Source organism: Cuculus canorus, chromosome 2, assembly GCF_017976375.1.
Source record: "Cuculus canorus isolate bCucCan1 chromosome 2, bCucCan1.pri, whole genome shotgun sequence".
NCBI lineage: Eukaryota > Metazoa > Chordata > Aves > Cuculiformes > Cuculidae > Cuculus > Cuculus canorus.
The window spans coordinates 76,743,274-76,769,888 of NC_071402.1; the positions used below are offsets into that span (position 1 = coordinate 76,743,274).

The following is a 26,615-nucleotide window of genomic DNA, read 5'->3' on the forward strand; positions in this document are numbered from 1 at the left end:
TATCAAAACAATGTTTGGATTTGATATAATACTACAAGAGAGACAACAACTTACACTACTAGGTAGAAATAATACAGGCCTAGAGTTAAGCAGTACCTTATGTTCCTGCTAACTCTGAAGTGCTCAGATTATGATTTTTTTTTCCAGTAATTTTCGAGAATGAAGTTGAGTTGATTGGTCTGCAATTACATGGGCTCCTCTTCCTTCAGAAACAGCCACTAAATTTGTCCATTTCCAGTCTCATGATAACCAATGATGGCAATAAGATTCAATCCAAAATTTCCTTAAGTATGTTCTTCAAGCAACAGAGCAACAGAAGCAAGAAGACAGTTCTGGCAAGAGACAGAACTAAGATCTCAGGGCCAGACATTTCAGTGCCTTGCACTTACAGGCAAAATGAGATTTTGGAGAAGAACAAAAGGAACAAGAGCCCTTTATGAACTTGTATAATGACAGATTCTGAAAACTGAATAGCAGGTCTCATTGTACTTCTGGTTACATTTCTAAATTTCCTCAGTGGTTGTTCTGCAGGATCAAGGTGCAGCTTCTAGATAAGTAGAACTAGAATAATTAAATAGAACAATTTTCTTAAAACTAAAACCATGGCACAATCTGATGGTAATTATCAGTTTGGCCCATTTTAATCCTAACCTCTTGGTGTACCTGTAAATGACAGCATTTGATTGAAGATGTAGTAAAAAGCACATTGAAAGGCTGATTGTTTTACTCTGTTATCTTAGATTTTCACTGGAAATGTTTTTATCTAACCAAGGTAACTTCTACCTTAGAATAAGCTGAGGGAAAAATGCCCAATTTCTGAATAGAAAAATTAATTAAAACTGAGGCATAAGCTAAGCTAAATCCATCTGGAGGCCAGTCACAAGTGATGTCCCCCGGGGATCAGAGCTGCGTCCATTTCTGTTCAATATCTTTATCAATGACCTGAACGACAGGACTGAATGTACCCTTAGCAAGTTTGTGGATGACACTAAGCTGGGTGGAAGTGTAGGGAGGATCCACAGAGGGATCTGAACAGGCTGGATCGATGGGCTCAGGCCAGTGGGATGAGGTTTAACAAGGCCAAGTGCAGAGTCCTGAATTTGGGACACAACAACCCTGTGCAGTGCTACAGGCTTGGGGAAGAGTGGCTGGAAAGCTGCCTGGCAGAGAAGGGCCTGGGGGTGTTGGCTGACAGCTGGCTGAACATGAGCCAGCAGTGTGCCCAGGTAGCCAAGAAGGCCAATGGCATCTTGGCTTGTACGAGAAACAGCATGGCCAGCAGGACCAGGGAAGTCATTCTGCCCCCCGTACTCAGCACTGCTAGGGATTCTATGATTCTAACTCATTGTATGGATCATAACAGAATTAATGATAGCTGGTGTACATATGCCATCAATGTTACTTGAATACCTGCAGTAAATCTGTTATGAAACTTACATATGCGTGTGTATGCACACTTATGTATACATCCACATATAATCAGAATAAAAGCTGAAAAAAATAATTTGGACCCTTCAACTTCTGCTAATTGTGCAGCAGGTCATAAACAACACGGCAGTTTTCATATCTAGCAAAGTGATTAACAGAATTTCATCATGGTACAAATGGGCACCTTTGCCCTGAGATCTAGTCAGGCAATCCCAACCAGGAAAAAGCTGGAATTCATAAAAAATGTTATGGAATATTCTTTCTGCTGTAAAACTTTACAAGGTTTTAATAAGAAAATATAAATCCTGTTGTGAACAGACACTGCAGGTTTAAAGTAAAGAATATATTTTCTGCCCTTCTACCACTGTTAACAATAAATCTGGATGCCAGCGATGTTCTTTAAAGAAGGAAAATAACAGTGATGGATTGCCTCTGTCTTTACTCTTTACTTCAGTCCTGAAAGCCTAGCCTTACCTGAGCGGTTGTTTGGAGACATGCGCACGGGAGAGATGGAGGGCGTGCGTGACGAAGAGTACGGTCTTTGCCGATCCCTTTCTATTGTTGAAGATGAGGCTACAAAGTGATACTGTGACCATCCATCCTGCAACATCAAACGACGTGATAGCAGTCAGTGAAAATACCATACAGTTCCCCAATTTAAATACAGGTTACCTGCCTCTATTGTTTTCACTACATATGCACAAGAGGGCTACTATATTTTTCCTAATACTGGATGGCAAAAATTCATAGTGGTACAGGATACGATGTGCTGACACACCGGAAGAAAAATGAAAATGCAGAAAGTTCTGTAAAGTAACACATTTCAGAAAGATGCAAATTATGAAACCATTTAACTTTTCAGGCTACTTGTTTAATAGTTCTGTCTTTTTTTCATGCCTCTGTTCTCTCATTGCAAACTACTTATTGGCTATGAAAATATTTCAAACAGTGAAAATCAGTTTTTGCTTTAAATGATTTCTATCTTCTAAGGAAATTTTGGAGTAAGTAGATGGGGATGCTCCAGGATTATCAAAATTATCATAAACATTTTGGTATCTATAGTACAGTTATATTAACTGCCCATTTGTTCACATTTGAAGGAAAAAGAATCAACACGTTTTCCCTGTATTTTTCTCAAAGATGTACAGAAACAAATTCTACTCTACCTATTTAAAAGCGTGGTAATAGTGATGTATTAAAAAAAAAAAAAGAAACAAAGTAATACAAACACCAGAAACAGCTAGTTCAGAAGTAAAAAATGAGAGTTTTAATAATTCATGTTTTGTTCCTGTACCAGAACATAATGCATAATACAATACATTAATCCAAAATAATGTACTTTACATTTTTAGAAGGCTATTAAAAAATAGTTTGAAAGTATCATATTAGTGCTCTTATTAAATGACAGCAATTCCGATATCTTAAAGTTTTGATAGATTTTAACCATCTTTATCACTACTTAATGTCAAATCTAAAACAGTAACGGAGAGTTTTCCCAGTCTTGTATTGAAGGCACAAGTCTTTTAAAAATGTTTGCTTTCTCAAACAAAAAGAAAGTTTTGGGCTCAGTGGAAATCAAGTCAAGCACCTGGAATGGTGCTAAACAAAAGTTTTGCAATGAGATGCTGAATAAAAGCAAACACAATATAATATTACCAAAAAAACAGCTGGAAGTTTTCTCTTGCTTACAGAAAAATAATTTTGTGTTGTAGAAAAGAATATCTCCACCCCGTACTTTAGGCTACTCCAGGCATCCAACCCTCAGTCCCACACTCTCCCACTCGCTGACTTTGCCCAAGGCATCTCTCTGACTTTGTTCCCTCCACTGAAACTCCAGGCAGCTTGTTGTTGTAATTGCAAGAGAAAATGCCCTGAAAATACCCCTTCCACTAATCTTTTATGAATGAGAACTCAGTAAGAATGTGACATTTTCTCTTTTTAAAAGCAGATGAGAAGCTGGAAAGAAGATACTCATACTTGATGCAGAAGAAAATGTTATAAGTAAATTAGGACAGACAGATATGACACCTAACTACTAATTTCACGTCTGTAGTCCTTACATAAAGCATTTGTATAAACATGTGGGTATCTCAGTTGCAACTTCAAAGTAAAGCAAAAAGAGTGAAGTCTGTGCCACAGCTTTCACTGTAGAATCATGACTTTGCCTAGAGTCAATAGTGGGTGTTTGTCCACAGAGGTCACTCATGTTTAGGACACTTCACTGAATAGCACCTTGTATTTCACTATAGTCATATAAGAAAGTATAAGGAAGAAAACCCATTAATTAATAAAAAATAGTGAGTAACCTGAAAAATAATTACTCTTTAATACCACTTGCTTAAACCAAAATTTTCTATATCCAGTCTTTCATTTCCAACAAGCAGCTTCTACACAAGCCACATCTTCCAACCTAGGATGATCAATGAGAAGACAAACAAAACCCTCTGTGAAGCCCTAATGTCTTAATGTTAAATCAAATTGGAAATTATTAGATTTTTCAATATATATAGACACATAATATGTGTATAGAAAATACATATATATATCTCTTAAAATAACTAACATAGTTATAATTGCAATGAATAGCTTAAATTCAATAATCTTATCCAAGCATCAAGACTGTAAACAACATACTTAGCATTATTTTTACATCTCCTTCTAATAATAACTTGCATGGTGATTTCTCTCCTATAAAAATAAAGTAGCAAACATGTAAGAAGCCTGTGCCTTTATCCTCCTGAAGAAAAACGATTTCCTTCTCTGGGATCAGAAGTCCTTAGAAGAAAAGGTGACTCTGTAGTTCAGTCTGTTACAGTTTTCTGATCATTTATGTATTTTTAAAAAGATACCAAGAAGACAGACTCTAGATGTGATAAGATGAGAAATAATAGACTATTTATTTCTGTCTGCCTGCAAAAGGAGGAGACAACAGTCATGCTTACACAGTGCAAGTCAGAAATGCTTACAGCTTTGTGGATCTGGGTGCATGCCTGGCCAAGTACACACTCATTTTACTCTCGCTTCCTTCAAATAAATCTCTGGCATGTGGGACAGAAGAAAAGTGACCAGAGTCTTCCCCTAAGCCTTTCTTCCTGTTGTCTATTCCTCCTGTTGTATACATCAACACCTGGATGCTAGCTCCGATGGGAAGTGAATGAAATAAATCCAAGTTATCTGCACTGTCCCGTGGACTCTAGAGAAACAGCACATGGCACCAGTTTTATTCTGCAGAATATCAGTGGGTACCTTGTCAACATTGCTTCCTCAAAAATAGCCTTGCAAGGTGCCTCAACAGTGAGGAGACAAACTTCAGCTGTAGTTGGCATGCTTGGCAACAGCATTCTTCTGAAGCAGATATTTTCGTTTCTTGTCCTCCCTGCAATTTTTTTTTCTCTCTCTGCCAAGAGTAGTGTCTCTAGTAAGGTCTTCAAATAAAATCTGCCACAAGCAAGTTCACAAGCCTTATCAGCTCAGTGAAACAAGACTAGGTGAACGATGAACTCTAACACAGGTACAGTAGTGACTTGGCATTGCTTTTGACTAAACAAAACATATTGCTATCACTGTGTGACAACCTTCTTGATGTTTTTCAGCAGTATTATGGGCAGCTTCCAGACCTCATGCCATTTCATAATCCTAAATACTATAAGTCACCTATCTTTAGCTCTCCTCTGCCACAAGGAACAAAATTCTGTACTTGGAAAGGTAAATAGCTTGTAACAAATTCATTAAAACTATCCCCCACCAACAATTCCAAAAGCTATTAGCGTTAAATATTGAAACTAATTTTTAAGAGCCTAAAGGGAGTATTTTCAATTTAATGCTGAGATAAATACCACCTGACGTGATGGCTGCTTTCATTAGTTTGTTTCAGCTCTAGTGCTTGCAATGAAATTTAATTAAATTGATTTGGGTACTTAAAGGTACAGTATATAGCAGTGTCCTGCAGAGAAGAAAGCTAACTCAAAAGCCAAGTGTGTGAGACTGCATTTCAGAAACCAATTTACCAGCCACAAATGTGATCTAGGAGAGGAAGAGTAAGACAAAAAGAACTGGCATTTTGGAAAGAAATTCAATGCAATTCTGTTAAAGAATGATGTATTTGTTAACTGGCAGCAACTAATTAATAGGTGGCAACTGCAAACTACAGGAGGATGCAGAATGACTAGAGTACAGAAATACCACTACACGTCCTATTGCCTCTTCCAAGGATCTTCGATTGGGCATTTCTCTGCATTTTGACCATAACGAATATAAGTATTCTCCCTCCATTGTACTCCACGAAGTCCAAACATTGAAGTTTGATTGCTAGTTAACATATTTCTGATAGTATGTTCTTGCTAAAACTACAAGGATTAAATTTGGGGTGAGACTGGATAATCACTGCGGGGGAAAAAAAAGTGAAATGTAGCCTCACTGTTCTTCTTTTACTTAAGGAACGAACAGGTCCTTTGCTCCTCGATAAACTTTCAGTAATTTTGAAAACAAATAATTTTTTTCAGGCTTAAGGGAAATAATTACTTTGTCAGGGTAACTAAACTAACCATGCCAAACACCTATTACATAGGTAACTTATGAAAATATTAGGTTGGTGCAAAAATAATTGCCATTTTTCTCATTGTAAAGTGTGATGCTTATTTTGGATTAAAATTTTATTTAACTGTGCTCATGTAATACACAATTTTGAAGCATGAAATTTGCTCTCCTTAATTATGCTGCTTTTGTTTTCACTGTTTATCCTATTTTATATTACATCAACAAATTAAAGATGGGGAAAAAAGCAAATTTGAGCTATTTTGTTGTAGGAGTTCAAAAGTGAACATAAAGCAGCAGAAATTGCTAGCAGTATCAACCAAGGATTTGGCCAGGGGACCATCAATTAATGTACAGCTCAACATTGGTTCCAAAAATTTCATAATGAAAACGAGCCTTGAAGATGAGGAGTCACGGATGTCCTTCTGTGATAGACACAACCAATTCAGAGCCATTATTGAAGCAGACTCATGCAAAACAACTTGACAGGTTGCAGAAGAACTAAACACTGACCATTCAACATTCGTTTGACATTTGCACTAAACTGGAAAATTAGAAAACCTTGAGAACTGGGTGCTACCTGAACTGAAGAAAAAATAAACAAAATTGCTGTTATGAAGTCTATTCAGAGCTTCTTTTGTGCAACAGAAGTGATGCATTTCTTGATTGCACTGTGACATGATAAAAAATGGATTCTATTTGATAACCAACAGCATTCCATGCAAAAGTTGGACTGAGGTGAAGTTCCAAAACACTTACACAAACCAAAACTGCATCAAAAGAAGGTTATGGTCACTGGTGGTCGACAAGTGCAATTATCCATTACAACTTCTTGAATCCCTGTGAAACCCTCACAGCATAGAATATTACCAGGAAATTGACAAAATACACCAAGAACTGCACTGTTTATGTCCAACATTGGTCAATCAAACCTGACCAATTCCTCTCCATGACGACACCCAACAGCCTATCTCGCAAATGAATCTGTAGAAGCTGCACAATCTCTACCTCACCTACCTCACTTACCAGACCTCTCTCCCAAGGATTACCACATTTTCAAGCATCTCGACAACTTCCTGCAAGAGAGGATTTTCCACAACCAAGCAGCAGCTCAAAATGCCTTCATGGAATTCATCAGTTCCAGGACTCCAGAATTCAAAACTACCAGAATAAATAGACTTGTTTCTTGTTCGCAAAAATGCACAGATGCTAATGGTTCTTATTCTGATTAATGAATTTTAGTCTAAGTTGATATATACCACTTTAAAGTTGATGGTTAAAAACAGCAATTATTTTTTGCACCAACCCAATATATTAGGGGTGTTCAACATTACTCTTTTTGTGTTTAAAATGTAGGGAATAAGAGAAAGCAGTTTACTATTGGTTTTGCAAGAATTGCAGATTTTCAAAACTCTCTGGTGGCAAGAGTCCTTGACTTGAGGAGATGATTTGAGGAGATGGGTGATACCACACACCCCATCTTCTCACTTGTAGTACAGTAACACTAGAAGGATTGAATGAAATTAGGCCCTGATGGGAACTGACATCATGTGGGCAACAAGGGAAAACCAGAGCTCTTGCCTGAAGAATTCACAGATGTGAAAGGAAAGACAGGGGACCAGATAAAATGAGGTAGGCAAGCGATGTGTGGTGGAGTTGGGAAGTAGCACCGACATCGCCAGACTCGGTGCGATGCCCAGCCTGGATGACCTCAGAGCATCCAGTCAGGAAGAAACCCCACATCAGCTCATGTGCTAATAGCCATGCAGCAAAAACAGGAATAAGCCCTACCTTCTGACTGATTATACTGATCAGCTGCTAAGAAGACACTGACTTAAAAAGCACTGAATGGTTTAGAAGTGTACTGTAGCTGCATGCGCATAAATATCTCTCAGTGCTGAAGAACACAGACTGCCCTGACTCGTGGCCACTTAACATTGTTGAGAGTGACTTCTCAGAAACAGAAATCCAACTAGGGAAAAGAAGCAAAAATGTTGCTACAAATCCAATAATGAAACAATTGCAACTTGAGAAACTACAGAGAAGGTAGTGTCCTTCCTCCATGAAGTTTACAAACTCTCCACCATGTTACTTCTTGCTTCAGGCCCGATACTCCTCTGACTTGATTTAATAAACATTTTTCCAAATGATTTGAAGCATAATGGACCAGATTTGTTTTGCCATCCTACTTCTTTATCTGTAAGCCAGCATTTTACTGGTTCCAGGAATTAATCATAATAATAACTATTTCTGTAATGGTAATAAGCTGTAGGAAAGTGAGGTTTTGATAGGCAACCACTTGCAGGAACTGGTAACTAGACCCACCACGGTTTTAGAAGTAGGGGATACAATAACAAGGTAAAGTGTCTGTAAGTAGGTAAAATAAGCTCAACTTCCTTTGAAACTCAGCCAGACACTGCTCTGAGTTGCTGGTGTTGAATCTTTCACAAGCTGAAGCACTGCTGTCAGGTTAAATGAAACTTCCCCACTAGTGTGCACCAGTGTGACACTGTCTAGAGTAAAAGATAAATCTGATGTGAATTAAGTCAAGGTTCATTGGACTTACACAGGTCTGGGCAATCCTTCACTGGGAATTCGTTGTCACAATACTAATAAGACGTAACAGAAATTAGAACTGGATCAAATTATCTACACACATTGACATATGAAAGTTATGCACGTGACTTGACTGTGGTGAGAAATCTAAAATGGTAACAAGGTTGAGGTGATCCACATATCCACATTAAGGAGCTCTTAAATGGGATTTTTAAAATAATATGGTTTAAATGCTCACTAACCACCACACTTATCATTAGGCTTTACAGTCTGGGATCATATTATTTTCTTTTAACACAAAAAGAAGAATAGATAAATTTCCCACGGCTTTTCAACAAAGATACCAAGCATGATTTCTCTCCCTCTGCCAGCCCCATGGCAGGGAAGGCCAATCACCCCTACTAATACACCTGAATATTGAGTTTGCTGGCAGGACTGCTCCCTGCATGCCACCAAAGTATATGTATGACAAGGAAATATCAGCTGCTGAAGGAAAGATGGAGAGAAGGCTGCTCTCTAAAAAAGCCCACATCTTTGTATTGAAGTGTGGTTATTTTGGAAGAAGGATTTCAACTAAATACTTGTATTTTCAGCAACTCTAGAAACGCTCCTGAAAATCAAACAAATGATCTAAGTTAAAAATAAAGGTGTTCTTTCATTTTGCTTTGACTTTACAGTGCCAAATCCTATTATGAGCAAACAATTCCTGAAAGGATTGTCCTTTATGGATTTGATTGTATCGTTTCCAGAAAAACTCAAAACAGCAGACAATTTCTGGGCATGAATCTACTTTATGATGTTATCTGAATAAATCTGCTTCAATGATGGCTTTTTAATGCCACCAACTAAGCTACAAACCATTACAAGCAGAATATTGACATTTTTACTCCTAGGATTTTGTCTTTTGCTCTTAAAGTAGCAACTGGAGACGTGTTGTTGAACAGCAGAGTAGGGATTGCGCCTGGAAGACCTGGTATTCTCCCAGCAGCAGTTGCTGTTTGGTTTAAACCCTTTGAAGTGATTCTACATTAAGTCTATAAGTGGAAATCTAGAGTAATTTCAGTGTGTGCAAAAGACAAAAGGCTGCTGTCTAGTTGTCCTGTCTCCACTTCTGTCCCAAGCAGTTATGAGCCAGGCTCTCAAAATCAAACAATATGAATTGAAGACATGGATCACTAAAGCTCATCTTAATTTGAGGATTTTAATATTTGCATTTATAGTCTTATTTCCACAGCTTATGAAAATCAAAAAATTACTTACAACAGAAAAATTATTCAAGTTTGGGGGATTTAAAAATATTATAATAATATGGATAAAACTGCAGGAGCTCCTCTCAGTACAACCACTCAGCTGAAGTGGTTAAAGGAAAATACAGTTTGCTTCCCATGCGTTCTGATGAATGATACTGATGCCCGTTACTTGCTGGTTATGGGTTACCTTAGGAGTACAACACCTGCTGCTGCGCGAGCCTATGAGGAAGGCCCCTCAGTCCTCTTTTGCATAAATATAACTGAGGGGAGAGGATGGAGACCCTGCTGAGAACACCAGGGGGGCAGTGCCATCACTTGAGACAAGGCTAAGAGCCCGGCAGGGAAGAACCAAGTCAACCAGGCGGCAGACCTGCAACTGAAGCACTTGTCTCTCACAGTGGCTCTTGGCCTCCTGCCTCAGTGCCCGATGCTGGAGAACTGCCACCCCACTCCCTGGCTGGTGCAGCTGTTTGATACACACACGCACTGCTTCAGTCTCCTTTCTTATGATAAGCAGCGGGCTTGACCTCAGCACTTCTCTCCTTTTCACTCTGAATTTCAATGTACAAATGGCTTTTACTTTAAGTGACCATTTCTACATTCCAGACACAGCACAAGTTCAATTGCTTAAGAAGCTGAAAGAGAAATACATATTTAATGCAGCATGAGGCTTAAAGAAGGGCTCCTAGTTGGTCATTAACCACAGAAAATCTATCTTGCACTGGATGAAGATTATTAAGTTTTCCGTAGGCTCTTTAAAGTGACATTTTCAGAATCAGTGCTTAAATTCATTCTTTTTGAAATGACACATGTACTTCCCAGTCTCCACCTCAGCTTCTCTGAAAGCAAAGCCATTTTTCTCCTATTGTCAGCACTGTACCCAAAAATAATTTGGAATATTTTCTCTCTCAGTTCTTCCCTTGTCATGACAGAGCCTAAGGTAGTATGTTCTTCTGAGAGTATTGTCCATTTTTTTTTCTTTCAAAATACCACAAATGGCCTTGGCCAGTTTTCTCTTTTTCAAATACTTCTTTTCTGTGCAGTGTTATCATCTTCTAAGAACATTTCTTCTACTGTAATTTTGCCTCTCATCCCTTGATTTTAGCTATGAAAAGACACACAATAAGGGAGAGATATGTTAATTACTTGCCAAATCTATCCAAGTGAGGAACAGCTAGGTAACTATCTCTGGTTGTTTTACACAGCACAACTCTGGGATGTTTTTGGAAACTACTGAGGTATTGCTTTACCTATCCATAATTAATTATTGATTTCCTGTTGTGTGAGTTGTGAAGATGACAAGACCTAATTTGATGAATCAAACAGCTATAAGATAAGGGAATTGTATGTGAGGCAAAGCGTGAAGGACAAGACTTCAGATACAGCAGGGCACTACTTGGCCCTTTAGCTAGAATTTCTGTTCTCCTGTTTTCCACTGCATAAAGTATATATGCTATAATTTAACCTTAGAATCACAAAGAACTATTTTGCTTGCAACTTGTATGCCCACAATAACTTCCATCCAAGAAAGTATTTACAATAATTTTTCACTTGTATGCTGTTTTCAATCCAGTAATGCAATTTCACCTATCTTAACATGTTTATGACCTAGAAATGCAAACTATGGCTCTTCATCACAAAATCTCAGGAGGAGGACAAATGCTACTTTTTGTTAAGGATCAGTTTCTTACACCTACTGTCCTTACAAAGACTTGAAACCAGTCAAAACCTCTTACTCTTACTTTGCATACATTAAATCATAAAATCAACCAAATGCAACTCTGTATTACACCTGTGAACATAAAACATGGAAAAATCGTTATTTAAAAAAAAAAAAGTCATTTATGGTGAAGAACATGTTAGGACTGGTGGTACTGACTGTGATCAAGGGCCGTTAGGTGTTTTTGCTTCCTAAAGACTGGCACTGTGGCTGAAAATGGGGGATCATTTTATTCAAATGTGTAGCTATCTGACAAACAAGGAATCAGCAACCCCTTGGAAAAATCACTAGGTGACAGAATCATTAACTGGTTTGGGTTGGAAGGGACCTTCAAAGGTCACCTAGCCCAACCCTTCTGCAATAAGCAGGGACATCTTCAACTAGATCGGGTTGCTCAGAGCCCCATCCAACCTGACCCTGAATGTTTCCACGAATGCCATTTCTACCAACTCTCTAAGCAACCTGTTCCAGTGTTTCACTACTCTCAATGTAAAAAAAAAAAAAAAAAAAAAAAAAAAAATCTGCCTTGTATTAAACGTATGTTTAGTCTGAATCTATACTCCTTTAGTTTAAAACCATTAGCCCTTGTCCTATCGCTGCGGACTCTGTTAAGAAGTTTGTCTTCATCTTTCTAATAAGCCCTCTTTAAGTACTGAAAAGATGCAATAAGGTCTCCTTGAAGCTTTCTCTTCTCCAAGATGAACAATTCCCAGCTCTCCTTTCCTCACAGGAGAGGTATCCTGTGTCTCTGATCACTTTTGTGACCCTTCTCTGGACCTGCTCCAACAGGCTCATGTCTTTCTTCTGCTAATGGTTCCAAAGCCGGACACAATACTCCAGGTTGGGTCTCAACAGAGGAGAGTAGAGGGGCAGAACCACCTCCCTCGATCTGCCGGCCAGGCTTCTTTCAATGTGGTCCAGGATACGGTTGGCTTTCTGTGTGGTGAACACACATTTCTGACTCATGTCCAGCTTTTCATCCACCATTACCCTCAAGTCCTTCTCTGCAGTGTTTCCTGCAATCCTTCATCCTCCAGTCCATATTCACACTGGAGGTTACCCTGACCCACATGCAAGACCTTGCACTTGGTCACGTTGAGCCTTATGTGTTTCACACTGTCCCGCTTCTCAAGCTTCCAAGCTCCTCTGGATAGCATCCTGTCCCTCAGGCATGTCAACCACACCATTCAGTTTGGTGTCATCTGCAAAGTTGCTGAGGTTGCACTTGATCCCACTCTCTATGTCATGGATGAAGATATTAAACGTTACTGGTCTCAGTACGGACCCCTGAGGGATACCACGCATCACTGACACTCATGCTGTCGTTGGCTCTAGGTCTATAGCATAAATATACTTAAACTAGACAGTTTGGGATCCACAACTTTCTCTGAAAGCACTTTGCAAAATTAAAAGTAATAAAAATGATTTAGAAACTGCCATTGAATCGTCTCATTTCTACTTTCTGCAGGAAGAAGCTACAACTGTTTTATCAACACAAACTGCATCAGCCAGTAAATGAAGTAAAACAATTAAAAATCAAGCACACATACTTCAAAAGAGACACCTTTCAAAATACAAGGTTACCTTCTTTGAGTCTGAAATGGCAGACATATTTAGGCTGTTTTTTAATTCTGTTAGCAGTTTTAGGATGAGAAGAGGAAGGAAATTGTAAGGATTTCTCAACAATTTTTTCCCCCACCCATTATTAGATTCTGTAGAATATCAAAGAACTGAAACTAGGATATTGATGCACCAGTTTCATATTTCATCAGACTTTGATTACATTTACATGTACCAGCCACGTTAAACAAACACTTCTAACCTTCTTATAGAATCCAGAAGAATGAGGATCATGGTAGCATAAGTACAGCAACACAGAGGAGCATCGGCAAAAGATGCCCAGTGTTATATATCAGATCATCACAGCTGAACTATTCACCTCTGAAAAGAAAACTTGCTTTGATCGCCATAATAATAAATTTCATTTCCACCCCCTCTGTGCTGCTTGCATATGCTACTGCTACTAGAAAAGTTCTACTGATCCAATTCACTTGCAAAACTATAAGCAGCCATACAACACAGCGCTTCAACTTTGCTGGGAGAAAGAAGAGTTTCTTATTCATAGTCTTTACTATATAAGTGCTTTTACCTGTGTCTGAAGCTACACATGCAAACACCAAGTATATAATTTAAGTAAAAATGTTATTTTGTACTGAATGGTAGAAATCATGATCCTCGAAGGGATTTTGGAGAAAAAGGTTGACATGAATTAAAAATAGCTTTGCTAAGCATGTATCTTTAGAAGACATGTGAAAGTCTTTAGAAGACATGTGGAAGTCTTTAGAAAGACTTATGGATTCTTTTCAGTATTGTACATATGATTCCAGCTAAACTTTCTTTGCCATTAATTAATGTTATTTATATTTGTTTTAAAAATGTATTATTTGAGTGGACTAAAAATGTTCCCACACCTAAAAGACATGCCGATAATTTTCTTAGGTATCTACTTTGTATTCAAGTGTTAAAATTTCATCTCATTCTGAGGAACTGCACTTTTGAGAAGAAAAACTCTCTAGATGTTACCTACCACTTATGCATGACCCTCCAGATTCTGGACGCCTACTTATATCTCTACCCTAAGGATATCTTAGAAACTTCAGATATACAATTCCTTTCAGAAAGAAAGCTCCAAGTCAAAGATACTAACCCCCGGCTGCATTTTAAATTTTATTTTCTTCAGAGAAGTTCAAAAGTTGGAGTTTTTTAGAGACAGACTTCACACAAATATGAGATAATATTTCTCTCTTCTAAATCTGTGCCTAGTAAATTAAAATTCACTCAGGTTTTCAGGTGAAAAATATCTAGTGGTTCCCACATAAGTCAGCTAGAGCTTACTATGAGACTCACTATCACTGCTGAGGATGCTTTAGCATCACATATATGGCTCATTCTTTTAATTCTTTTTAATTATTTTCTTATTTGTTTAGCACCTCTTGAGTCTAGCAGGTTTTGGAAGAGAATGGTGTCAGCTTCCACACATCTCATACTAATAATTTAGAAGAATTGCTGCCAAGTCTGGTTGTTGAATTACTGCTTGCTACAATGCTGAATGTTAAAGGAAAGGACTATTATGCCTTTAAGGCCCTCACTGGAAAATCAACAGTCAAGTATAGCTGCAGATACTTTCTATGCTCATAGCCCTCTTTTCAGATATCATGCTTAAAGTTAGCATCTTCTAGGTCCATGCTGTGTTGTGAGTACATTTTGCATACATCCTCCCATTTGTGTATACACATATACACACAGAAACATTTATTAGCAAAAATGCAGATATGTTGTCACACAAACACACAAATATTTGCAAGGAATGTAAAAAAACCCAACCCATTAGTTTGGCTTTAATTGTGCTTTGTCATAATACCTGATTTTTTTTTATACCATTCATTAAAAAATCCTGCAGCAAAATAATGTAAGGATGGGCAAGGTCTCACCTGATCTGCACAGGACTGTTTACATGAACATACCATCATCAGTATGGAATCTTCAGTTGAGCACAGAATGTACCTTAGATTACTGCTAATATTTTAAATAACGTAGTACACATGGAATATGGTTTACAAAGAAACTTATAAATACTGAAGTAACTGCAACATGATGAAAGGAATGGTAGGTGATAGTTAACAAACCTTTGTCGGGAGTATCTCAAAGAATTTAACTAAGTAAAATGCAAAATTTTTAAAATAAATGAAGTCTATTGTACGGTAACAATGAAATTTAGAAGTACAAAACATTTGAAAACACCTCCTTCTAGCAACTGTTGCAGAAACACAAATTTTGATTCTCCATCATGTACCGTCGTTGTCACGTAGGTAAGAACATTAATATTTTGGATTCTGAAAGATTTTCTACCCTCTTTAGGCCATGAAAATATATAAAAAAGTGTAATAACATAATAGCAATCCCATCTCTTTCTAGTATAGTCTGCTACTATTAATAAACTCAAAGGCAATTAGAAGAAATTAGGAAAACCAATATTAGATATGATGGATAAGCTAGGAAAATCGGTACATGATCTACTTGACCGCCCAAGTGAAATGACAATTATTTGAATTAAATTAAAATTGAAATAACATTTGGTTTGACTTAGCATTTTGTAATATTTTGGATATAAATTTTGTCAAGCAGGATATTACTTAAGAAGGCAACTGGCAGTGAAAAAGCCACAAAGTTAAAATTTACTTGACAACATTTTGAATGAAAAACAAGCCCTGGGAAAGCATATGCAATCAAAATAGGAGCTAAGTTAAATGATAAGTTTATACTATACAGTGATGCAGCCTAGCGCTAATTATGTTGAAAAATGTAGCATCAATGTAAAAAGAAAAAAAACCCCAATTTTCAGACTACCATATCTATCATTCCTCACTGAGGGGGCCTTCTGTCTCTAAAAAAGAATGTGAAAAGATTAACAGATTATTCTTTGGTCTGTAGCTACTATTTGTTATTTCTTGCAGAACAGAAAAAATGCTTTTGCTTTAATGACGAAATACTTCACATTTGGATGCACATTGGGAAAGGCAAGCCTAACTGACATGAACACCAGAAATTAGTATACAGCATAAAATTTAGAATTAATAATAATTCAACACATACAGACAAAAAATCAGCAATAACAACTTTTTCTCCAGTACCGAAATCAATGACAATTTCATGATCAAGTATTTGACATGACTGCCATTTCATAAAAAGCCACATTTAAAACGTTCATTTAAATGTGAATAATGTTTTTAGCAAGAAAGACTTAAAGAGAAAGAAAAAAAGAAAGCATATCTTTCAAGACTACATTTTTTACTATATTGGTTATAAAATCTGTCTTCTTAAATACGCTGATGATGCCTTAAAAAGGCTTGAATGTGTTAATTTCACAGATTATTTCCACACTTCCTTTATTTAAAATCAATTTTAGAAATTTGCTTAATTCTCGATTAACAAAATAATGTTATATATTGGATCATGAAGTTCTAGGTGTTTTAAATATCATATTCCTATTAACTAGAGATTAAAAGGAGTTACCCTAACCTTGAAAGACATTTATGTCTACAGTATTTAAATGAGATCTCCGCTGATGTCTTGTCTCTTCCAGGAAAACTTAGTAGCAAATGCAATAAACTGAAAGAAATAGTGTAACTACCATGTCCTGTCTAACCAGCACAAAGATGTAAATGTTAATTCTATTTTCTCTGAATGTTTTATCAGAGATAATACACAGACATACACACATACACACATATATATAAAGACTTCTTCATGAATTTACTTGAATGTTGTGCTTATGTAGAAGGTATTTTGGTCTGCAATAATGCCAGAGTCACATTTTATTATGGAAAAAAAAAAAAATAGGAGGACAACAAAAGACTACACTTCGTTAAGGAAATGGAGTTTTGTACCTAAAATGAAATAATGCCGCTAATAAGAAAATGCCTGGTCACACTAATTCTCAGCAGCAGCACTTATGTCTGAAGGAAATCTCTACTGTTTTTATTAACAGAGATTTTGAAAATTAGCATTTTAAGAAGTTAATTGACTTGCGGACACTCTTTTTCTATAGATATCCTAGCTTGCCTAAGAACTTCTTACTGAAATTCAAAGCTATTGCTTTTTTTTCTTAGAGATGCCATTAGGCCAGAAAAGAAAGCAAAGTGCTTGATAAATTTAATCTGCTATTGCAACATAGTGCTTATTAGTAACTGCCTTTCTGTTTGAAAGCTTCAGACAATAAATAAAGAGATTACAGAAATGCTAAGAAGCTTGTCAGGGAATTTGTCCCTCTCTCTGGTATCTGCTGTCCTCAGAGAGAGCAAAACTCTGTGCACCTTCCTCATACAGCAGAAATGAATGGAACTTCTAAGTAAAGTGAGACAATTTCCATCTAAAACCTACAGGGTTCAGTAAATTAAATTGTAGAATATTAAAATATATACTTTAGTAAAGCTTTGCTATTTTTGATTCAAATGTCTGTTGTAGAACTCTTTTGGGTACCAATCTCAGTATGCATGAAACATCACAAATCAACACAGGTCAGCTGACAGCCAGAATACCTGGGTTGGGGAATAGATTCGGGTTTCTTGGCTCTGGGAGAGAGTATGCTGAGCGTGCCATGACCCAGAGTGGTGGGTTGGTGAAAATCCTCTGTCATCAGTCACACTGAAGCTTGGGGCCGCCCACTGCCATAAATCAATCAATCAGTCAATCACTTATTAATCAGGTATTTGCATTTTCATAGTTAATATAAAAATGCGCTCCAGACAATGCCTTCTCTATAATGACAATCTAGTTTTATATTCCACTGGGATGGGGGGCTATCTTAAACTAATCCATCCCTTTCTAAAAAGGTGAAATATTATTCACAACAAGGCCTTGCTAATTGTACAGAAATCAATTAAGCCCCACTGAAAGATCAGCACTGCAAAATATATATGCTCACAAACAATTTGAGCATATGAATAGTTTCAAGTCAAGCCACTTTTTTAAAGAACTGTTATGTTCCGTATTTGGAATTTAGATGCAAGGTTTAAGTTCTGCACAGATCTTTTTACTAGGTAAATTTTACCAAAAGATAGCATCTTTTTTGAGGATGTTTGAATAATGATAAGCTTACCAGAAGAAAAGCCAAAGGATGTGTTCCAGGTCTACATAATAGCATGATGTAATTATCATTTTTAAAGGGTGAGTAGGTATATTTTACTTCAGAAAGGACTTTAGTTTCTAAAACTCCTTTCAAGTTTATTGCTGGCAATTTTCATGGAACATTTAGCAATAAAGGACCTTCGCATAGAGTCATTGTTTTATTATTCTGAAAGTCACATGAAAAGAGAGTCCTCTTCTACGTCTGGACTGTCTCCACTGCTCCTGTGACTCTGGGCAATTCTAAATATCTTTTCCAGATAATTACAGATTCTGCCTGTTGTAAATGGCACACTACACACTGAAAGGTGACCACCTTTAGCAGCCTCCTTCATTTCAAATTATTGGTTGTACTTTTATTCATTTGGTAGGTGAATAGGACAAACTATTATTCCATGCAGAACAGAAACCTAAGACAATAAATGGAAAAGAAAACTAATTTCTACAAATTCATTGTGATCTCTACTCATATACTTGAACACAGAATAAGTGTAAACAGAATGACAATGTAAACATATTTTGTTGGAGCCTAAGTGGTTAGGCAAAGCATATCAATTAAGAGAAAACATATTCTTCCTGACAATTGCTCCAACTCTTGTAATATCACACAGATTTAATGCTCATTGCAGCTTGTTTTCAGCTAATACATTTTCTTTCATGTTGCACTCATGTAGCACAGCCCTTTTGCTCAAATTTCCTCATGTCATTTAACAAGCTATCTGTGGTTAAGAGTAGTCAGCTATTTTCTTTAATGTTGAGACTGACAGAATTTTCCAGCTAATGGAAATCTGTTCTCCTACAGTTACATCTGTGTTATCTAAGCTGCCCCCAAATCTTCAATTAGCTGACACCCTAGAAACTGGAGTGGAGGCCAGTGTTCCTCATTTAGAAATAGGTGTCTTCAAAGAATCACCACAGTATCTACTTTCACCTTGCTTGAGTAGCTAAACATAAACGACAGGACAAGACTTCTCTGTAGACTGTAAGCATCACTTAATTCTCCTGCTAACTGTACAAGATACGTGAGGAAGAGGAGTGTACCATGAGTCTGAAGCACAGCCACAAGCAGGATAGCTCCCCTACTTGTTTTCCATAAGGGCTGAGCCACTGACCCATGGTGTTATGCATCATGTGACCATTAGGTCACATTTTTTTTGAAAATCATTTTTTACGTGTTTTGGAATGGACTCACGAAAACAGAGACAGATAAATGATAATTTATGAAAATTTAAGTCTTACTTGTAGAGAACAAAGAAGTTTGAAAATGACACAACATTAAAATCACTCCTTGGGAGACAATATTTCCTCTACTGATGAAGAACTGTGACAATCGCTTCTTTCTTACTTGCTAAGCTTTAGCAGTATTTAAAAATTAATCACATTAAATCACCCAAACAGTGTTCATACGGGGCTGAATCTGAATCTTGTTTTCCTCTTGCTGGGAAGTTTCCAGATTAGACTTCTGTTTCAACCACTGCTCAGTAAACTAAACACTATTTTCCGTGATGAAGTACTTGCAAGTTAAACATCTGGGATGACTGGCAACACTTTCACTTCAAGACTAAATTCACTGCTTTCTTTCGGTCTGTCAATTTTGTTTTTCCCCCTATAATTTCAGGACTGGAAATAGTTATGCTTTTAATAGCTTATCTGTTGACTGTGTTAGGATAGTACCACATTAACCATACCAGGAAATTAAATCCTTTTTTTTTCCCCCAATGCACAAGCCTACAAAGGATGGTAAGCACTGTCATCTCACTCACAGATCTGAATGTTGACTGTTTATCTTCTGTGACTTTTCCACGTCAGCACAGTCTAATAAGACTATGTGTCCCATTAAAGTCACAGCACAGTTTTGAACTGGAAATCCTAGTACACTGGATAGAACTGGATAGAAAAGTACAGGGCATGACATGGCCTTGCAAACACAGTGCATAAGTTATTGTGGACTTAGAGAGTTTTCCAAGTAGAAATTGCTACAACAAAGCCCATGCATCCTACTCCTCCTTCAGTTTGCAGCTCAAGCTGTAGGAAGTTAGAAATCCATCTACCATTCTCCTGCAGCAGAAAGCCACAGTCTACACCTTGGCATGCATTCTATAGGATAAAAAGCTATTGGAGAAGAGAAGACAACAGCTCAAAGAGTGTAACTCCTGTTTTATTAGCTATTAATAAACAGGCATGGTGTTCCTGCTCCAGAAAACAACACACAGACCTTCAACTGTTTTTTTTTTATAGGATCTTGGTAATCCCAGGACACATCGGATGCTGCAGACTACTTAGCCTGTCTCCCAAGTCAAGTTCAACTGGTTGTAAAAGTTCTAGCTTTTGGAGGCCTTACAGAAAAAGATCTATGAAACCAAAAGGGCCTTCCCTTTGCTTTCACTGAGTGTAGGATGAGCCTGCTGCAGAGGAGTTCCTGAGTACCAGAACTGTGAGCTCTGGAGTGTTGGAAATAAGCTGCTTGCAGGGTTTCTTCTGACCTTCTGCTCTCCCTTACTTTTCAAACACGACATTTGGGTTAGTCTAAAACTCTTTTTTTTTCCCCAGAAACACTTACATATCTAGATTAGCTTAGTTTATCAGGTTTAATTTTCTATGCTTTCTACCTCACTGACTTCTGGAATAATTTTTGCATTTTTCAGGACGAAAAAGGACAGGACTTTAAATTTCTGTGTTGTCAAAAAATATCTTTTGTATTCTTTGTCAGGCACACTATGATCTTGAGACAGGACATATTGCTTAATTTGGGCAATGAAGCTAACTAACTAAGTTGTTGACATTGCTTCTGCAGCTTTTGGCTTTGAACTGACCAGAGAAACAGGCAATATATGTAAGACGAGCAGTGCAATGAAAACCGTGCTCATTACTATCCCTCTTCAGCTACATAGCTGAAACTCTTACCCTGAAATCTGTTATATTTGGGCTATTTTTTATGTACTAGCTGATTTTGACAGTGTCCTTAGAGGCTGCTTAATTCAGGTTTCACTACATGGTTACATCAATGTTGCAGTCTTGATTAAAGCTGAAGAGCTTGCTCACCTATGATGCGACAGAATTTGCAGAAAGCTTTGTATACCTTGCTTAGGGCAGCCCAGCTACTGGCAACAGGTAGGGGACTAGTTTCTGCAACTCATTTGACAGACAGGACTTTACTGGGGAGTGGTGCTACTGGAATACTGGTGCCTATGCACTTCTTGGTTTTTGGTCCGTCACAGGTATGGCAAGTCATTAGATGACCATATCAATCCTCAACTCTGGACAGACTTCCTGTCAGTGCACTTTATATTCTGCCAGCTATGGGATGATTCCTGTAATGTTGAGCAAAATTAGAAAAGTGAATTAGGTTTTCATGTTTCTGCTGATACAATCTCATTTGGAATAAATACATCAACTGTTACTGTACCAGCAGCAAACTATAGTGCCTTCTCTCACCATTAACACAAAGGTTAACTCTTCTATTCTCTTTACCCCTCCTTACTTACTCTACTGTAAACATGTAGCTTTAAAATACACCACAATTCCAACTATTTTATTACACTGTTCCTCAACAGCAAGGCAACTGCTGCTGCTCTTCTTAAATGTGATCTGATGCCTGTAATAGTGTTGTATTACAACACAAAATTATGCCTCTCTGTAGGCAACAAATTCTTTGAAAGTAATTGTATAGATATTTCAGTACGTACGAAGAAATTGCTGATGGTTTTGCAATAGGATTTACCTGCATTTGAAAAAAAAAACTGTACAAGTGCAAGATACTGCAAAGTGCTGATCATATTATACTGCATGTTCACTCATTTTTACTAGCAGACTGCCTTGACCCACTATCTTTATGTTACATAACCAGCTGATTATTAGTATAATGATAAATTTTTTACTTTTCCTATCATAAAAACATTTTCCCAACAGAGGTGAAACTCAGACTGTCAGGACAATAGTCAGCCTCCTCTAGGCAAGTTTAATAAATATTATGGGCTTCACAAAGATCACTGTATGTCTTTTAAAAAACAGGAGTATCTTAATTTAACTATCTGAACATATTTATACAATGCTCAGCTGAATATGTAATGGCATATAATAACTATATGTAAGTATAGACTGACCTTCATTTTAAGATTTTGTGAAGCCTGTAGAATTCAGCCAATATAGAGATTAATGAAATGCTTCCTGAGAATACAGACAATCTGTCTACTATGAGTGTCCTGGAAGCTACCTCAAAGGCTAACCTGCCCTATTTTCCATACAACAACTATGTTTTCGTGGCTGCAGAAAATGTCCCTTTAAGCGTGCAAGGTACTTAGTTACCAAGTATGTAAGTATATTACCAGACATTCACATTGGCAGCCAACAAAATATCCTTTGCAGTATCCTCAGAAACCACACAGCATATAGATAACCTCATGCATGAAGCAATCCCTGAAGCTACTTTTCCATCATGGCATATATATAGACAGAAGGTCGGCAATGAGCTAGCCGTTGTAAAAACTTCTAAGAGATTATGGTGCAACAAAGTTCAGCCTCTATATTGCAGCCACTCACATGCACAGAAGTCAGGCTATGCACACTTCTAGTCTGTTACTGTCTTGTACCAAGAAGTCTACTCTAGCTCATGTTTGTTCCCACCTCTTAACAGGACAGTTGAGTATCAGCTCAGTTCCAAGCTCAGTTCCAAGCTCAGTACTTGGAACATCTTCACATATGGTATCCCTAGGGCTGCCAAGGATGACTGAAAATACTGGAAGTGAGCAATGGGAGAGACTCAGTAATCATCTTCTTTACTGCTCAGACTTGACACAAACAGGGCTGAGGCATGGAAAAGAACAGCATTTCAAACAGACGGTCAGCTTCTGCTAGTTTCAGATCTGGTGCATACATTTCAGTAACCAAGCTCTCATCTTGTGCAAAATTCATACAGCACAGACTACGCTGCTGTAAACCTTCCCTACTTCACCATTCTTATGCCTCAGCCTTAACTAAGACCTGAACTTTTGTGCCACATGAAGTCATACCTCTCATTGCTGAGATTACAAATACAAATATCAATTAGGTCAGCTGTGAAATGTCATTTAACGAGAAGACCTCTGAACACTAAATCTGCAGGTTGATCCTCACATGGAATGTAATTCAGTTCAGAAATATTCGGCAAGAGCTGCTTTAAATGTCATGGACTAAGTAGACACTTATGTTTTATAAGCTATATAGGATGCTGTTTCACAGGATTGTATCACTGTATTGTGAACAATTTTAAGAGGCTAGCAGGCCTGTGGGAATGGTATGGTACTATAGACTCCATAGACTGAAAAACAAGCATATGATACTAGTGTCTGCCATTGATCAGAAGTGTAGCTATCAAGTTTCAGCCCAGCTCCACATGTAACTGGTCCCTAAGTACCACTCCTTCAGATACTCTTGTTTACAATCTCATGAGGAAATTTGGGAGCTGAAGTCCTGGAATTCTGGTAAATCTCCTCAGGACAGGGTAGGGAGCTGCAAGGATGAAAGGTACAGTAGAGAGAGTGCATAGGTTTGTTCTACAGAGACCTTAACTCTCCAAGGCTGTCAGATTCAGCACTTTCTCTATGAGTTCTCTTGCAAAATTCTGATCCTCCTTTCACCGTCACATGTATTTCCAAAAGGTATTTCTATATTAAAAGTAGAAATGAGGGAAAACCCCATAGCTCCAAGTATCTGAAATTTTAAAACTCTAAGTGAATATGTAGTTCACATAAATGTTTTGATCTAAAGTCTTTCAGCCCCCAGATTTGGATAACCATATGAAAGATAACAAATCAAGAAAAAACACAAGCCTTACCTTCTTGTAGAGACTTCTCAGGTCTCTGTACTGCCACATACTATTGAGGACCTGAGATGCTGCTTTCACCACTTTTGGCGAATGCCTGTTACACACATATATTAAAAGGGGAGAAAGAGAGAAAGAAAGAGTGAGAAAGAGACTGTGAAGTACAAGACTCCATTCATCCCAATTTGCAAATGCATTGCAATGGTTTTAAACCCACAACTAAACTCTGTTTCAATGTACCATAAGATCTTTGTTTGGCATCTTGGAGACCAATTTGTTTTAAGCAAGGGCAATACATGTTACTCCTTTAGTACTAATTATTCAGTGAGGAGAAAATATGCATTCCTCAGCATACTGAGAACAAGGATTCATGCTGAGACCACAATGAGAAGAATGGGAGAGGCAACAATTGGCACAATGAAAGTAACCAACTGGTGATGCGTGCATGTAAGAAGATGTCCTGGCTACAACTTGTGGCATAAAGGACAAGAAATTAAGCTGCCATACTTCAATGCTTAAAGAACCTCTTCGCTGTGGCCAAAAGCAACACTCTAGATGGGTGATTAGCACTGTTCTCAAAGTGCGGAGCCAAGACACAGAAATACAACTGATTATAAAAAGTCATGACAAATTTCATTAGGTATCCAAATTAGAACTTGCACCTTGCTCACACCATTACGCTTTGATGACAGCAATGTAATGTTATGTTGAAAACCATATATAACTTCACATGGACTTGCTCTTCAGAAAGGTTTTGAAAGCAGCTCTGAACTATTGTTACAGTTAGTTGGAGTCATATAATCCTCTTGGGATGTCTTTTAGTTCTTTTTTTTTAAAGTTACCCATATAATTATGGATTATATGGGTAACTTAAAAAAAAAAGAACTAAAAGAAAGTATATTAGAAAGTATTCAGCTCAGTGAAGAAGTTTCAAATAGAAAGGGACTGGAAGGATAACCCAGCCCCGTGAGGAAGCACACATTGTGTAATTAAGATCTTGTGCTGTACCAATAACATACATAAAGCTGAAGAGCGCTAGAAAACCTTGCAAAGTCTGGAGCGAGGATTGATGGAGCTCAGGGCAGTCATTGAGGTAATTGTTTTGCTCAGAAAAGCCATATGGATTGCAAAACCAAAGGGAAACCAGGAAACAAACAGCATATCTTAGTGGTTTGGACAGGAAGTCCTCTCACGGGTCAGGCTCTGGTGCATCCTGTGACCTCTGAGAAGGAGCATTGGTAGGTTGACACTCAAGATGGTAAAACAATGTTTATGACACAACCGATTCAATTAACTTATACAGTATTATCCTAGGAATTTATTTGGTGCCTTTTTATTTTCTTCTATTTCTCACCCAGAGTACAGCATTAGGTGGGCAACTGGTGAATAAACAGGAATTTGCTAAACACTTTCAAGCATAGCTGTTTTAATTATATACTCCCAGCTGTACTGGCTTGTGAGGTGCTGTAGCATGGAGTAACCGGAAAAATAACTCCGCCAACCATACTGAGAGTACTAAGGAAAAACAAGAACTCTGTGAAGGCAATATGGGCTTGGCCAACATGACCTTATGAACAAATTCTCTTGTGCTGTCATACAGGGAAAGTGCTCAAGCCCTGGGCGCGTTCAAAGGGCAGCGGGGCCAGCCCCACTCTCCTGGCACTAACAGATACCAGGATGCATGGCCAGGCTAGTATTCTGCACTTGCAGAAGCAGACGCTTCAGACTGGACAAGAAAAAGTCATATTGAATAGTGTTTTACTGTATTAAAATGAGCATGCCAGAATTTCCTACCAATCAAACAACTAGCAGTTCTGATTTTTGAGTAATGGATTACCTATAAGAAACCAAACCAAAGCAATGGTGCAGAATACTAACATATCTGAAAGTTGAAAAATGAAGCTTTCATTTAAGATAAGCACTTGCAGCATGGTGAGCTCACCAGTTTTCTTGTTCTAGGACTGTGTAACCTGTAACAGTAATAACGCAGGACCTCAAGTCTAAGTACTTGAGAGGAGGGATACTTATGATTTGGGAGGGCATTTTGGAATTACTCAACACTACCTCGGCTAACTACTATAATTCAACATAGATGTCTTTCACAGGTATGAGGGATACTTAGACAGGGAATTATACCCTTGAATCCTCCTAAATCTGTCCAAGATACTTTGAAAATTCCAGACTCAGCAAATATTAATTATCCCTACCAGATAATGAACAGATAGACAAATGCATTTGTCTGAAGAAAGACACATTCGACTTAAGAGAAATGGATGTGAACCTGTTTGCAATACCATTCATTTGACCTAGACAATAGAAATAAAAATTTAAAGTAGATTTAATAACAATAAAAATGCAAATGTAAATAAATCAGGAGAGCATGGGGAGCTCCCACAACTGGAATCACATACTTTGATACACTACTACATTTTAGCCCTTACAATCAGAATGTGAGAATGTTTCAGTAATGAATTTGGTATGAAAAGAAAAGGGTGACAATAGAGGAAAAGAAACGTGATTAAATTATATTGGCAATGCTCTGATCACATAGGCGAGCATAAGTTCTCATACCAAATGTAAGGTGCATAAATCTTTCCTTCAAGTTGTAGCCTGGCTTTGTGGGGCTCTTTTAGAGCTCTGATGC

The 26,615-nt window shown here is 37.6% G+C and overlaps 1 protein-coding gene across 7 annotated transcripts in view; it reads right to left on the reverse strand.

The window, feature by feature from the left end:
- Positions 1 to 26,615, reverse strand: part of CTNND2 (catenin delta 2) — a 662,788-nt gene that overhangs the window by 16,797 nt on the left and 619,376 nt on the right. For 5 of the 7 annotated variants that reach the window (XM_054059035.1, XM_054059034.1, XM_054059036.1 and 2 more), the window contains 3 exons: positions 23,984 to 24,068; positions 17,586 to 17,711; positions 1,903 to 2,029 (listed from right to left, as the gene is read on the reverse strand). In XM_054059035.1, the coding sequence (XP_053915010.1) occupies positions 1,903 to 2,029; positions 17,586 to 17,711; positions 23,984 to 24,068 (338 nt within the window). The remainder of the gene's footprint in view (positions 1 to 1,902; positions 2,030 to 17,585; positions 17,712 to 23,983; positions 24,069 to 26,615) is intronic. The other 2 variants (XM_054059037.1, XM_054059038.1) reach the window with 1 other exon arrangement.